This window comes from Typha latifolia, chromosome 5 (genome assembly GCF_019914945.1).
Source record: "Typha latifolia isolate L0001 chromosome 5, TyphaL0001v2, whole genome shotgun sequence".
NCBI lineage: Eukaryota > Viridiplantae > Streptophyta > Magnoliopsida > Poales > Typhaceae > Typha > Typha latifolia.
In genome coordinates this window covers 6,898,061-6,912,411 of record NC_133090.1, presented here as the reverse complement: position 1 = coordinate 6,912,411, position 14,351 = coordinate 6,898,061, and the positions used below count along the sequence as shown (strand labels likewise).

Genomic DNA, 14,351 nt, shown 5'->3' with positions numbered 1-14,351 from the left:
TACAAATTTCATACTTAAACTATGAATTTCTTATCAAATTCTTTGTTTCACTGTAGATAAATTTAAATATAAAGAAACTCCAAATACAAAAGTTTTAGATCATGATATTACAGATTTTATCCAATTAGTTTTATATTTTTTAGATGTCAAATGCATATCTTTTGAATATTTTGCTAAAATTACGCAAAATTGGAATTTCGTAGTTTAAGTATAAAAATTAGTTGTGAAGAATTCATAGTTTAAGTATGAAATTCGTAGTTTAGATATGGAATTCCGACAAAAATTCACAGTTTAAACTATCTCTAATTAGCCTCTTATTTTTATTAATTAAAGAGCGACTAGAGACTTGTATAAAAAAAAAATTAAGAGAAAGAAAAAGGAGCAATAGAAGAAGAAGATAATGATGAAAAAGAAGAATTAACAATAACATATGAATTAGAAGATGAAGAAGATGAAGAAGATGAAGAAGAAGATGAGTACGAGTTAATTCTTTTTTTTTTATAGTGTCTCGTCAATATTTAATGAGGCACTAAATGACAGAAAAATCAAAGTTAGAAGTAAGTAAGAAAAAAATCTAAGTGCAAGAGAAATCGAAAATAACCCGCCAAATCGAAAACTAAATGAGTTTTCGATGCAAATAACCCAATAACAGGAGACAAACTTGAAATGATAAAATGGAAAATGACTCTTAAACTAAAAACAGATCTTACTTACAAAAGCGAAAACAAGTGAGTTTTGGTGCAATCAATAACTTCTACGAGTCCGGAACTCATCCGAACCACATAAATCTGCTGTTATCCACTATACTGCGGATAAAGAGAATGGGAGGAAGAAGCGTCACACGTCCGGCAGGTCTGGCCGGCGCCGGTGCCGGTGCCGGAACTTCCGGCAAAAAGCACTTCGTGTCCGGTACCGATGGCAACGCAAAGCCCACAACCATCCTCCCCTTCTTTACCTCCTCCTCTTCTTCTCCACTTCCCTCCATCTCCGCTTCGTCGTCGAGCAGCATCTCTCGCGTTCTTTGCCCCAACGAAGAAGGCGAATTGGGCGAAGGAGGAATACCCAATAATGGGGTCGGACTCTCGGATCACTTCGTGTTGTTCGGGCCGGTGCCGTCCGAGGAGGAGGCCGAGGCAGCTCTCTCAGCTCTTAAGCAGTATGATTGCTAATTTCTCCTTCTTTCTAGCCTTTTAATTTTTATATGGATTCTGTTAATTTAGTTGTCACGTGTGAATTTCTCTGTTTTATGCTACAATTGCTTAGTGATGAGATGATCTGTTCCTAAGATGCCGTGGAATTTTATTTTGATTTGAAGTCCGTAGACAAATTCATTTCATTCAAACCATTACACAAAATCTGGATCACATTCGGTCCATTCATTACAACATTTGTTCTGAATAACTAGACCGGCAAGGTTATGAGCTATCTGAGTTGTTTTTCCTGTTCGAATAGAGAACCTTGATAGAGGATAACTTGCTTGATAATCTATTGCATTCCTGGATGATCGCCGATATTCGCCAATCCACGGGCTCTAGACTGTCATTTACTGCATTCACTACTGTTAAACAATCGCTAAAGATCACTCCAGACTGTTCAGCCTGATCCATGGCTTCTTTGATCCCTAGGAGTAGTGCATGAGCTTCTCCAACCAGAGCGTTGTCACAGAGGGCTAAGAACTTGCTTTTGTACCTTTTGCACTTTGATCTTTTGCTTGCTAGGTAGATCCTCACACCTCCACAATAACTGCCCTTCCAAGCGGCATCAGCCCAGCACGTGAAGCCACCCTCGTCCACTACCTCGTAATTGTTGCTTTTTTGCATGGCTTGGGGCAACGGTAACATGCAGCCCGGTCTATGCTCCTTGTTTTAGAGTTTAGGGTTTGAACACTGCCTTGTTCCTCGCTTTGCAAATAAGCCACATGGCGTTGAAGGCATAACTGAGCTGTTCCTTCGACAGCTTTTCACTCAGGAGCTCCAACCCACCATCAAAGCTGCATGTGTTCCGATCAGGTTGAATCCCAAGCGCTCCCACGAACTAGATTGCTCTCGAGAAGTGACATGAAATGAGGAGGTGCTCTATAGTTTCCGGCTCGTTCCGACAGAGCGGACATTCTGTGTCAATGTGCGGCATCAGCTTGTGAAGTGTCATCCGGACTGGTAGAGCTCCCGTTGTGCATCTCTATATAAATACTTTGATGCGAGGGATTGTGTTTGCATCTTTCCAGATTATTTTCTAGAGTTTGGCTCCTCTTGGGCTTGAAGCAGAGGCTTCCTAGTCTCCTTCTAAGAGTGCTGATAAGCAGACCTCGAGCTAAACACACCATTTGTAGTCGGGGTCCAGAGAAGCCTATCCTTTCTAGCCAAGGAAGCAGGACTAAGGAATATATTTGTGATGGCACTTGCTATCTTTGCTCGGAATAGTTGTTGCACTAGCTCATTGTTCCACCTCGCTTCCTGCCTAACAATTAGATCTTCCACTTTAGTGATCTGGTCCGGGAGTTGAATCTCGCTAAGGTCGAAGATTGGCACCCAGGGGGGTCTTTAGAGATAAAAACTGAACTTCCATCGCCGATCTCAAACCTAATCATTTTCCTTGGGTAGCTGCAGGTCTTGAGGATTGAGCGCCATGTCCACAAAGCCGCTCCTGTGCCTTTTACCGACCAGAAGGAGGTCTTGGCGAGATACTTGTCCCTGAGTAGCTTTGTCTTGATGCTGTCATTTTTCGTAAGGAATCTCCATGCAAGCTTTATAATCAGAGCCTTGTTAACAAGGTGCATGCGTTGGACTCCTATGCCTCCGCTCTTCATTGGTTGATATATTGAGCTCTACCTTCTGAGATAAAAATTCTTCTTATTTGCCGTGAACCCCCACCAGAAGTCTCACAAAATGGCGTCAAACTCCTTTAGCAAAGATTTCTGGAAGAGTAAACTCGACATGAAGTACACCAGAATGTTGCTAAGCGTTGCTTTGATAAGAACAATTCTTCCAGCATGTGATAGTTGTCTTATTTGCCATCCAACCAAGCGCTTTTTAAGTTTATCTAGGATGAACCAGTAGGCCTTCCGCTTGGAACACGGCAGGATTAGAGGATTCCCAAGGTACTTATCCCCTCCCTCCAAGAGTTTGACACGGAGGGTAGCAATCACCTGGCTTCTCATGTCGGGGTCAACTTTGGAGCTGAAAGGTATGGCTAACTTATCATAGTTGATGGCCTGACCAGAAACTTGGCAGTAAAGATCGATTGTTGCTCTCATATTTGTAGTGTCACGAAGAGTAGAACTACCGAAGAGAAGGAGGTCATTAGATGCCCTGGAAAAATGAAATGGTATTTTTTCCCCATATTTTATCAATGAATTGCCGTTTTCTGTTATGTCAGTTATGTAGTGGAGAGGTCTACAGTTTAATATGAATACATATTATTCAGACGATATTATAGGGAAGTGACATATAATAGTACTAGAAAACAATATTTTCATCAACCAAATGAGTAGTATTTAAATCTAATGTCAATCATGCTCAATACATAATGTTTTCACGTATAATACCATACAAACAAACAGGCATTCTCATAGACTACATGTGAGAACTTAGAGCGGTCTTTAACATCATCATAAAGTTGGCTGTGTCCAGGAGTTTATTTTGCCGCAAATTCATATTTATATTTCAAATTCAACAACTTAACTAGCGGGTAACACTTTCTTACAATTAAATGAAAATAATAACATATATCCAACGAGCTCGAACAGGCCTAATAAGTCTCAATCATATTATGATAATGAGCTTTTTGTGATATCCACACCTAGAACCTTTAATAGTTTCATTTCTGAGACATTTACATCTGATATTTAATATCTAAGAATTTAATGGTGTCATGACACTCGCAGAGTAGATGTAGAATATGATATAGATTTCCCCAAAATGACAAATTTGTCCTCATAAGAAGCGTTGGAGCTGGAAGATTACAGAAAAAGAAAGCAATCATGAACTTAAATAGTTCATGAAGATGTTAAAAAATTGCTTTTGTGTGACCATGACAGCACGAGTGCCTTTAGATGGAATTTGTTGTTTTAGTTTACAAAGTTTCATGTCGACATTTGCAGAAGATATACTTGTGAAGTAATTGTTGTGAGGCTGGATTTGTTAAACTTTGGTGAGATAATAATTTGCTAAATGCATCATGGTGTAGCCTAAATTGGAACAACAATTTTTATACCTCACTAAAGTTTAGGAGCAAAGCAACTTCTATTATAGCTTTTTCCAAAATCTGCCAAAAGATCTATTACCTTTATGATGATCTACACTTTGGTGAGATAAAGCATTAGATGGACTTTATCCCAAATGCATTCAAGATTAGATGTTGAGTGGCTCTTGTTTTCGTTGCCTATTCACTTTGGACAGCAAGCACTTAAATGCATATTGAACTTGTGGTTGTTGTTACCAATAAATGGAGCCTTTTCCAATTTCTGTATGTCTGGAGCTGTTGTCAGTTAAGGGCAATATGAACTTATTTTGCTTCTAAGTTCTAATACATAAAATTGATACTTCCCTGTTAAATGTTTCTCTATCGAGTTAAATAGTTAATGTTAAGTTCCAATATTAGAGTATACAAATTGAAAGTCCATTGCCTCTATGATGGTGAAAGCTGTTAATGATAAAATGGCATATAGTTTGAACTTTGGGGGTTCTCAAACCATTAATTGAATTTTTTCACAAAAAAATTGAAGCGGGCTTCTGTATTGGCACATATGAAACAACACTACATGATATCTCTTGATGAACACTTCTTAGAATAAGTCTAAGTTTTGATTCTTCTCAACCATAGATATTAGAATCAGACTTTACCATTATAGCCATCTAACTTTCATTCACTGAATATGAAAGCACTTTTCGCTTGTGTAGATCACAATAATGGTTTTTGTTGACAAGTTTGGTAGTCAATTATTGATTCAATAGTTCTCGAGAGAAACTGTTTAATATGTGAATAGTGAAGCTATTGTACTAATATTGGGCTTGAGCATTAGCAAGGTTATAAATATCAGTAGATGCTTGCAATTATGTGATGATGTAACTAGTTTATGCAGTTCATGATCTACATTAAAAAAGGATAAACATAAAATGGGTTCCAAGTAATACTTAAAACACCTGGCTATAAGCAAAGCTGGATAGGAGATGAAGTTGAACTTGGACCATGCTTTTAGTTATTACCCTGCTTGCCTAACTGAAGTAAGCTCAAATACCCACATTGCCACTACCAAGTTGCGCTGTAGGTTATGATTGCAAGTAAAACATAATGAAATCAGTGAAACCATGGACAGTAATTCTCCATGCAGCAAAGCTCAAAGTTACTGAAAAGTGAAAACAATGTCCTAAAATATGGAATATCTATAACAGTGTCAATTTACGCAAGTTTTTTCGTTTTACAAGATTAAGTTGAAAGACATGTAAACGCAGGGTATCAAATTTAGTAAATATATAGCTACTTTGATGAGCCAAAGAAAAATTTAAGCTACTATATATTCATAAGTTGACGTTTTTTTTCTAGGATGTTAAATAACATTGATCTTCATTGGGTCTGAGAAATCATATATTTGTTGAAATTCCTGACAGCCATCTTCAGGAATTTATGCACTCATAGTAGTGCCATCTTTGTACATGTACAGTATTTGTTTCATTTGAGAAACAAGCATAAGAGCACATAATTTGTTTCATCTATATCTTTGTCTTTTAGATGTGATGACTAAATTAGCTTAAACTTTTTGGTGTTGTGCATTCCAAATTTTTGCATGCTTGTGTTTCACCTCTTTCAACAAATATTTTTTGTATCTTTTACTTCTAGGATATTCGGACGGCCACATTCAAAAGATGAATTACCTTCTTTGGGCAAGGACGCTGTTGATAAAGTGCCAGTTTCGTCTAAAATGTGCCAGAGAATATGCTCTGCTGAACAAGAATCAAACAAAATTGAGATTGGTCAACAGGAAGTTAACCATGCCTTGAATATTAATGCACTAAATACTTTTCAGTCTCAAGGGTTGGACAGAATTCGCAACTCATTTTACCTGTTGCAGTTGAACACTTCTATTCAGGTGATACTCTTCTCCCATACATTTGTTTGTTTTTGCTTGTCAAACTATATTTTCTTTCTCTTCATTTTGAGTTTTCTTTTACTCTGCAATACCTCATCGATAATCAGTTACTGATTCATTATTTTTAGAATTTTGCATTTGGTTTGGAACTTTGTCCAATGTAACAGTGCTAATTCTTCTTTAACACAAATGATAACCTTTAGGTCTCTTTCTATTCTAATTTCTCTGAAGTTTACTAGATGTTTATTCAGTCATACATAATTTTGGGCTGTTGAGTATCTTAACTACACCTACTTTGATTTATCAGTTCCTAAGAATAGCTTATGCCTGCTGATGTAAATTTTCTTTCATATTCATATTTCCAGTTTTAATTTTTTCTTATGTGGTCGAGTATATTTAATGTCTTATATTCGCTGTGCTCAGAAGTAATGCAAATCTAGTATGAATACAATGTTTTGGAGAACAATCGACTCAAACAAATAACTAAAATAAAATATAGTAGACAATAACTGACAATAAGTTAATCGATTAAAATGATCACTACTAGATGGAAGGAAAGTGATGCAGGACAACGTCTTGATTGTAAAGTTGAGAAGAAAAAGTAGGGAGAAATAATCAAACCCGTGGAATCCACCAATCGGGGTGTCGGAATCCACCGATGTTGGAATCCACCAACAAACACTCAATAGGCAAAAACTCTCAAAATATTCATTAACCCATAAAAGATGATTACATGCCTTTATATAGGCAAAATAAATTAAAAGACATAGGAAGAACATAGCCCTAGAAGGTAACTAGTTACAACCTTTGTTAAGCCAAAGGGCCACGGGTGCAGCTCTTTTGTACTTACGAGAATAAACGTGACGAAAAGTAGTGTCTCCACCAACTCTCCCGGGGTGGAAGAAACTCGACCCAGTCGAGTGGCTCTGATAGTATTCCAAAATGTCAGGGTCAAGCTGCTGTAATTTCTTGCGAGTGATCCACGTACAATCAGACTCTAGTTGCCCGTGCCATCGAACGAAAAAACGGTGGACCCCTCCTTCTGCAGTAGATGTTATTTGATCATCTAAAATAGCGTCTATCTTTTCTTGTGATGTGGAGGGGAAATGAGAAGTGATAGGTGGCACAGCAAGGATGTCTGGAAGGGTAGTAGATGTACCATAGGGTTCCATAGGGATATGCATAGGTGGATGGTAGGCTGCTAGATCATCAATATTAAAAGTACAACTAATGCCATAATCAGGAGGAATATCAATGACATAACCATTAGCATCAACACGTTTCAGAACTTGGATAGGTCTTGCACTACGGGCATGCAACTTCCGAACAGCTCCTGAAGGGAATCGTTCGGGTCTGAGACGAATCATAACATGATCTCCAACATTGAACTCCTTAGCACGTTTTGTCAGAATCAGAAATTTTTTTTTTGGGTTAGAGAGGAGGGTGCACATGACGAGGCGCAAAAAGGATTTTATCTAATCCGAATCGGATTAGATTTGATCATCTCTTAATCTATAAATTAAACCTTAAATTTTTCTCTCTCCTTAATCCCCTCAGCCCCCTCTCCCTCCTCTCTTCTTCCCCTCATTCGTTTTCTTTTTTTTTTCTCACCGTCGGAGTCGTCGCTGTGGAATCGGATCGCCGGAGCAGCACCGGAGCAATCAAAGACCACCATACGACTCGTTGGTAAGCCCTCTCCCACCCATAAATTTTAATTAAAGTTTAATAGAGTAAATTAGAAATACCTAAATTGGGGATTTCGGCTTTGCCGACAACTCTCACCGGTCGGCGGCTTCGGGCGCCTGCTACTCGTGCTTGAGAGCTCCAAGCTGTTGGTCTTGCGCCATGGTTGCCTTTTGGAAGAGCCCTCGTGGCTCCGGTCGTCATCGGCATTGGAGTCGACTGCCGGTAACGGGTTTTCCATCTCGTGAGGACGACAAAAAAGAGAGAGAGAGAGAGAGCCGGCCGTGAACCGCCGCTGGCAGGGCCGCCGGCGGCCACTCTCTCCCTCGATCCTTCTCTTCCTCGCGTTGGTCGTGGGAAGAGAAGGCTGTGGGTAGGGCTCGGGTTTAACCCGAGCCAACCCTTTTCTATTTAGTTTCGGGTTCGGGTTCGGATTGGATTTTGGATCCAAAGACCCGACCCGAACTGAACCATTTAAATGGGTGGGTTGCGGGTTAGCTCGTAGCCCAATCCACTTAGTTTTGGGCTAGGCCGGGCCAGCAGTAGCCTAGCCCAATCCATTAGGTAAATTAAACCTATTTTAGTTCTTTTTAGTTTTTAAAATTTAAAAATATTGATATTATTCAAATTAATTTTATTATTATTATTTATTATTTAAGATGGTGATTTTTAGTACGTGAGCTAGAGATTTGAGATTTCGGTTGTCCTGCCTAGACTCAGGTGAGTGGATTCACTCACATTTATTTTATTATATTTCATACTTGTTAGATAATGTAAATTTTCTGTGTGAAAATTATTTATTTCACCCTTACGTGCAAAAATTTAATTGTTACAATTTCTGTGTGCAAATCTATTTATTTTATCCGTACGTGCAAAAATTTAATTGTTATATTGTCTGTGTGCATTTAATCATTATACTCAGTGCATCACCATACTTTGTGCAAATATTAAATTTAGTGCAAATATTAAATCCGTACGTGCAAGTTGTGACTCTCTATATTAAATTATTATTGTTATTATTTAAAGAGCATGCCTATTGCATATTGTTATGTATATTGTTGTTTTTAGTTTAATTTTATTCAGCATTAATATGATTTAAAATTTATTTGATTTTCGAGTGGATTCCACTCATTGAGCTATAGTTGTTGGCTCATGGATTCTTTTTTTTTGTATTTATTTATCTATCTCAGGTAATAATCAGCTGGGCGACTGAGAGAGATGTACCCGGACTCTATCTCCACTTAGGATTCACCTATTTACTTTTCCGCTCTTTTAGATTTTATGCTTTAGATTAGAAGTTTTATTTATTTAGTTTAGAGACTCAAAAATATTAACATTGTTTTATGTTTATTGCAATTAGTTTTGAATTTAATAAAATAGATTTTTATTTTATTTATTTATTTTGCCATCGTACACGTAGAAAGTATTAATAAGGTTTCGTATATCTCAAGCATATTGAGATGCATGGCCGGTCATGATTCCTATTTCGGGTCGTGACACGTTTGTGCAAGTTGGCATGCATTTTATACTGGTGATTATTTGCCTCAATTCGCTTAGTGATCTCTTGATGCAAAGAATGAACATGATATGCAAATGCTTCGGCAGATTCAGAGACTCTAGAGTGAGATGACATAGGCAATAGATTTAGAGGTTTGTGTGCTTTAAAACCATGAACAACTTCAAATGGGCTCATGCCAATAGACCTATTAATGGAGTTATTGTATGCAAATTAGGCTATAGGAAGAATGGTATCTCAGTTTTTGTTATGATTACCCATGAGACAGCGCAAAAGATTTTCAAGACTACGATTAACGACCTCGGTTTGACCATTGGTTTGAGGATGATAGGCAGTAGAAAATTTTAATTTTGTGCCAACTATATGCCATAAGGTTTTCTAAAAATAGCTCATAAAGTGAACATCCCGGTCGAAAACAATAGTTTTTGGAAGACCATATAACTTAACGATATGGGCAAAGTATAATTTAGCCACTTGTGACGCATCAGAGGTCTTAGCACAAGGAATAAAATGGGCCATCTTAGAGAAGCGATCCACAACCACGAGGATTGAATCATGTTTTTTAAATGTGCGAGGCAATCCCAGGACAAAATCTATACTAGCATCCTGCCACAGGTGATCAGGCACAGGTAACGGAGTGTAAAGTCCAGTGTTTTATTTTCTGTGCTTTGCTAACTGACAAGTCCTACATTGACCAACTAATTTTGCAACGTCACGTTTGAGACTTGGCCAGTAGAATTGGTGCTCCACTTTCTTAATGGTTTTATCACGTCTAAAATGACCTGATATGCCATCAACATGGATCTCCCAAACAAGGAAGTCACGCACGGACGTACGGGGAACACAAAGCTTGTTAGCCTTAAACAGGTAACCGTCTTGGAGGGAATAACTGTTTAAAGCTAGGTTCGGATCAGTCAGCAAAGTGAGAACGATTTTGTTAAAGTCCGGACAAGTATAATCTTCCTTCATTTTGTCAAACCCAGTAACTTTGATGCTAATGGCAGATAGAAGGTTAACCCTTCGGCTAAGCACATCAGCCGCCTTATTCTCAACCCCAGATTTATGTTTGAGTACAAAAGTGTAATCCTGTAAGAACTTGATCCAACGAGCATGTTTTGAATTTAGTTTCTTCTGAGAATTTAGGAATCGAAGAGCTTCGTGGTCGGAATAAAGTACGAATTCATGTGGAAGTAAATAATGGCGCCAATAGCATAAAGCTTGAATAACAACATAAAATTCTTTATCGTAAGTGGAGTACTTTTGCTTAGCCTCATTTAGTTTTTCGTTGAAATAGGCAATATGATGGCATTCCTAGCTAAGGACACCGCCAATCCCGATGCCTGAGGCATCACATTCCACCTCGAAAGCTTTAGAAAAGTCAAGAAGACGCATTACAGGTGCTATTGTCATTTTCTTCTTAATCTCAAAAGCCTTATTTGCTACTTTACTCCAATGAAAATCTCCTTTCTTCAAGCAAGCAGTGATCAGCGACATGATAATACTAAACCCTCGAATGAAGCGGCGATAAAAAGTAGCAAGGCCATGAAAGCTACGCACATCATGAATATTTCGTGGTTCCGACCAATCAACAATTGCCTTGATCTTCTCTGGGTAGTGCGGACTCCTTCTGAAGTAACCACAAATCCTAAAAAGATGACTTGATCGACAAGAAAAGAACACTTCTTCCTATTGCCATATAGTTGAGTAGCATGAAGCGCTAGACAAACTTGACGCAAATAGTCCAAATGAAGATCTTTTGATTGACTATAAATCAAAATGTCATCAAAATACACCACAAGAAATTTTCCTATGAATGGGCGAAGCACTTGTGTCATAACATGCCTGAAAGTGCTTGAGACATTTGATAAACTGAAAGGCATTACCAACTATTCATACAACCCGTCTTTTATCTTCAAAGTAGTTTTCCATTTATCGCCTGGGTGAATTCGGATTTAGTGATAACCACTTTTAAGATCGATCTTAGAGAAAATTGAAGCTCCCGCCATCATATCAAGCATGTCATTAAGTCGTGGAATAGGAAAATGATATTTGACAATTATTCTATTAATGGCTCGACTATTGACACACATCGCTAGGACCTATCCTTCTTTGGCGTGAGCAAGGCAGGCACAGCACAAAGGTTTAGGCTCTCGCGGATGAAACCCTTCATAAGAAGTTCATTTACCTGATGTTGCAGTTCAGCATGTTCTTTGGGGTTCGTTCAATAGTGTGGCAAGTTTGGGAGAGGCGCTCTAGGGACAAAGTCAATTGCATGTTGGATATCGCGTAAAGGAGGCAATTGGTCCGGCAGATCATCCGGGAATACATCTTGAAACTCATTTAGTATAGGAGCAGATTCGTCGAATGATGGAGTGCGGGTAGTGCTCCCAACTTCACGAGCCACCAAGGCAAACACAATAGAGCCTTGGTTTGCTTCATTTTGAAATTCTTTAGAATTTATTATGTGCAAACCCTTTTTACTTGGAGCATTTTTCTTGTTATCTTTATTAATTATTTTAGGGCGCATAGGATTTATCTTAATCTTTTTGCCTTCAAAATTGAAAGAGCACGAGTTGGAACGCCTAAAAATAGTTACATCATGATCAAATAACCCTAAGAAATGTATCTTTCTGACAAACAAAGTTGTTTTCTTGGGTTTCATTGTTTCATCCGAAGGAGTGTCTGCTGACCTTGATAAGGTCAAAGCTATTAATGAATGGCCTGAACCCCGTACTATAAGAGACGTGAGAAGTTTTTATGGGCTCGCTACCTTCAATCGTCAGTTCATCAGGGGGTTTAGTATCATTATGGCTCCAAAAACTGAATGCCTCAAGAAGGGTGAATTTGAGTTGTCAGTAAGTGCTACCAGAGCTTTCGCTGAAATCAAGAAGAAAATGGTGGAAGCTCCTGTCATGCGACTCCCAGATTTTACTAAAATTTTTGAGGTCGCTTGTGATCTTTTGGAGTTGGTATAGGAGGAATCCTGAGCTAGGAAGGTCATCCGATTGCCTACTTTCGTGAAAAGCTGAATGAAACCAGACAACAGTATACCACTTACAATAAGGAATTTTATGCTATGGTTCAATTTCTTCACTACTGGAGGCATTATTTAGTTCCTCAAGAATTTGTAATCTTCTCTGACTATGAAGCTCTTCGTTACCTTAACTCCCAGAAGAAGCTTAACGCTAGACACGGCAAGTGGGTTGAATTTCTCCAGGACTATATGTACACGTTGCAACACAAATTGGAGGCAGACAACAAAGCGGCTGATGCACTGAGTCGTCGCAAATCTTCTTTCAAGGATGAATGCGGAAGTAATAGGATTTGATAAAATTAAAACTAAATATGAATCATGTCCGGATTTTCATACAATTTATTAAGCGACGGAGTGACTTAAGAAATAGATGGTTTTATCTTACAGGATGGCTATCTATTTAAATCTCAAAAGTTATGCATTCCTAGCACCTCGTTAAGGAAATTTTTAATTTGGGAATTGCATGCTAAGTAGGGGTGAAAACGGGTCGGATTAACTCCGACCCGACCCGCTATCCGACCCGACTCGGATCGGATTCGGATAAAAAATTTCTATCCGATTCGGATTCGGATTCGGATACGGATAGAATTTTTGAAAAAAATTCAGATACGGATTCGGATACGGGTCAGATATATTTTTCGGATTCGGATACGGATATCGGATATCCGTTTATCCGCATATTTTTTTAAATAATTTACAGTTTTTAATTTGCTTATTTAAATAGTAAGTATTAATATTATTACTAATAATACGTTATATATTATTTATAGAGATTAATTTCTCTAATTTTATATATTTGACATACAAAAAAATTATTTGTTATAAAACTCTTAATAATTTTGTGTTAATTATATTTAAATAAAATATTACAATTATTTCAAATTTAATCAATATCCGTTTAAGATCCGATCCTTTATCCGAAAATTATCCGTATCCGTTTAGTTAGGATATGGTTTTAAATTTTACTATCCGTCTAATATCCGTATCCGAATCCGTATCCGAACTAAAAATACGGATCCGGATATGGGTTGAGCACTATCCGATCCGTATCCGATCCGTTTTCACTCCTAATGCTAAGGGTTTAGTAGGACATTTTGGGCATGCGAAAACTAATGAGGGTACGGAACATTGATTTTTCTGGCCAAACCTTAAGAGTGATGTTATGAGACTTGTTAGTCGATGTCACGCATGTCAACTTTGGTACGATCTCCTCTTGGGCTAAGGTTCGATTTATTCTATTTTCAGATCTGGACAGAATCTGGCACAAAATTTTGGAAATGGATATCGGAAAATGCAGCCGTCGGATCAACATAAAATTTTGGTATGTTGTAGCCCTGGAGAAGAGCTTTCCAATAAATCTAATTTCAGAGAAATCGAACAGTGGGATCTCGAGATATCGTCCGAGACGAACGTCAGGGAGTCCGTCTATGGATCCGTGGATGGAGGCACGAGATCCTAGGTGATGATGGATGGTGGTAGACCGGCGGTAATGGGGTGGCACCAGTGAGTAAGTGGTGGTGGAAGGATTAGGGATGATGGAAGGGGTTAGGGCAAGGTATTAGATAGATTGGAAGAAGGGGGAGGAGTGGGCCGCCCTAAGGGACTAAGGTGAATGGCCGGTCGAGGGAGGCTAGAAGTGGCGGCGCCGGGGAATGAGAGAACGTGGGAGAAGAATACTAGAGAAAAACTCAATTCATTCAATAATAACTCCTTAGTTGCTATCCATGCCTTTAGAGGCTAACCAAACAATTCAAAAATGACAATTATTAACCCTAAAAATAGTGGATTTTCGTCGAACGCGCTCGAACGCAAATTTTGTGTTCTCTGTATTTGCGAACCTGATGCAGGCGTTCGCAAGCACGTTCGAACACACCCCACCCGCGTTCGAACGCACCCCACCCGCGTTCGAACGCACCCCACCCGCGTTCGAACGCACCCCACCCGTGTTCGAACGCGACATACATAAAACTTATTTTTCTTTAAATTAAACACTAAAACAAGAATAAAAGACACTCATAACAATGTATCCATGC

At 38.5% G+C, this 14,351-nt stretch overlaps 1 protein-coding gene across 4 annotated transcripts in view; it reads left to right on the top strand.

The window, feature by feature from the left end:
• Positions 1–742: 742 nt before the first annotated feature.
• Positions 743–14,351, top strand: part of LOC140788790 (uncharacterized) — a 30,813-nt gene continuing 17,204 nt past the window's right edge. The window contains exons 1-5 of one of the 4 annotated variants that reach the window (XM_073138242.1): positions 745–1,156; positions 2,607–2,770; positions 2,874–3,183; positions 3,262–3,324; positions 5,836–6,085. In XM_073138242.1, coding sequence (XP_072994343.1) covers positions 3,317–3,324; positions 5,836–6,085 — 258 coding nt within the window. In that variant the 5' untranslated portion in view covers positions 745–1,156; positions 2,607–2,770; positions 2,874–3,183; positions 3,262–3,316. Of the gene's footprint in view, positions 1,157–2,600; positions 2,771–2,873; positions 3,184–3,261; positions 3,325–5,835; positions 6,086–14,351 lie in introns of all 4 variants that reach the window. The other 3 variants (XM_073138241.1, XM_073138240.1, XM_073138239.1) reach the window with 3 other exon arrangements.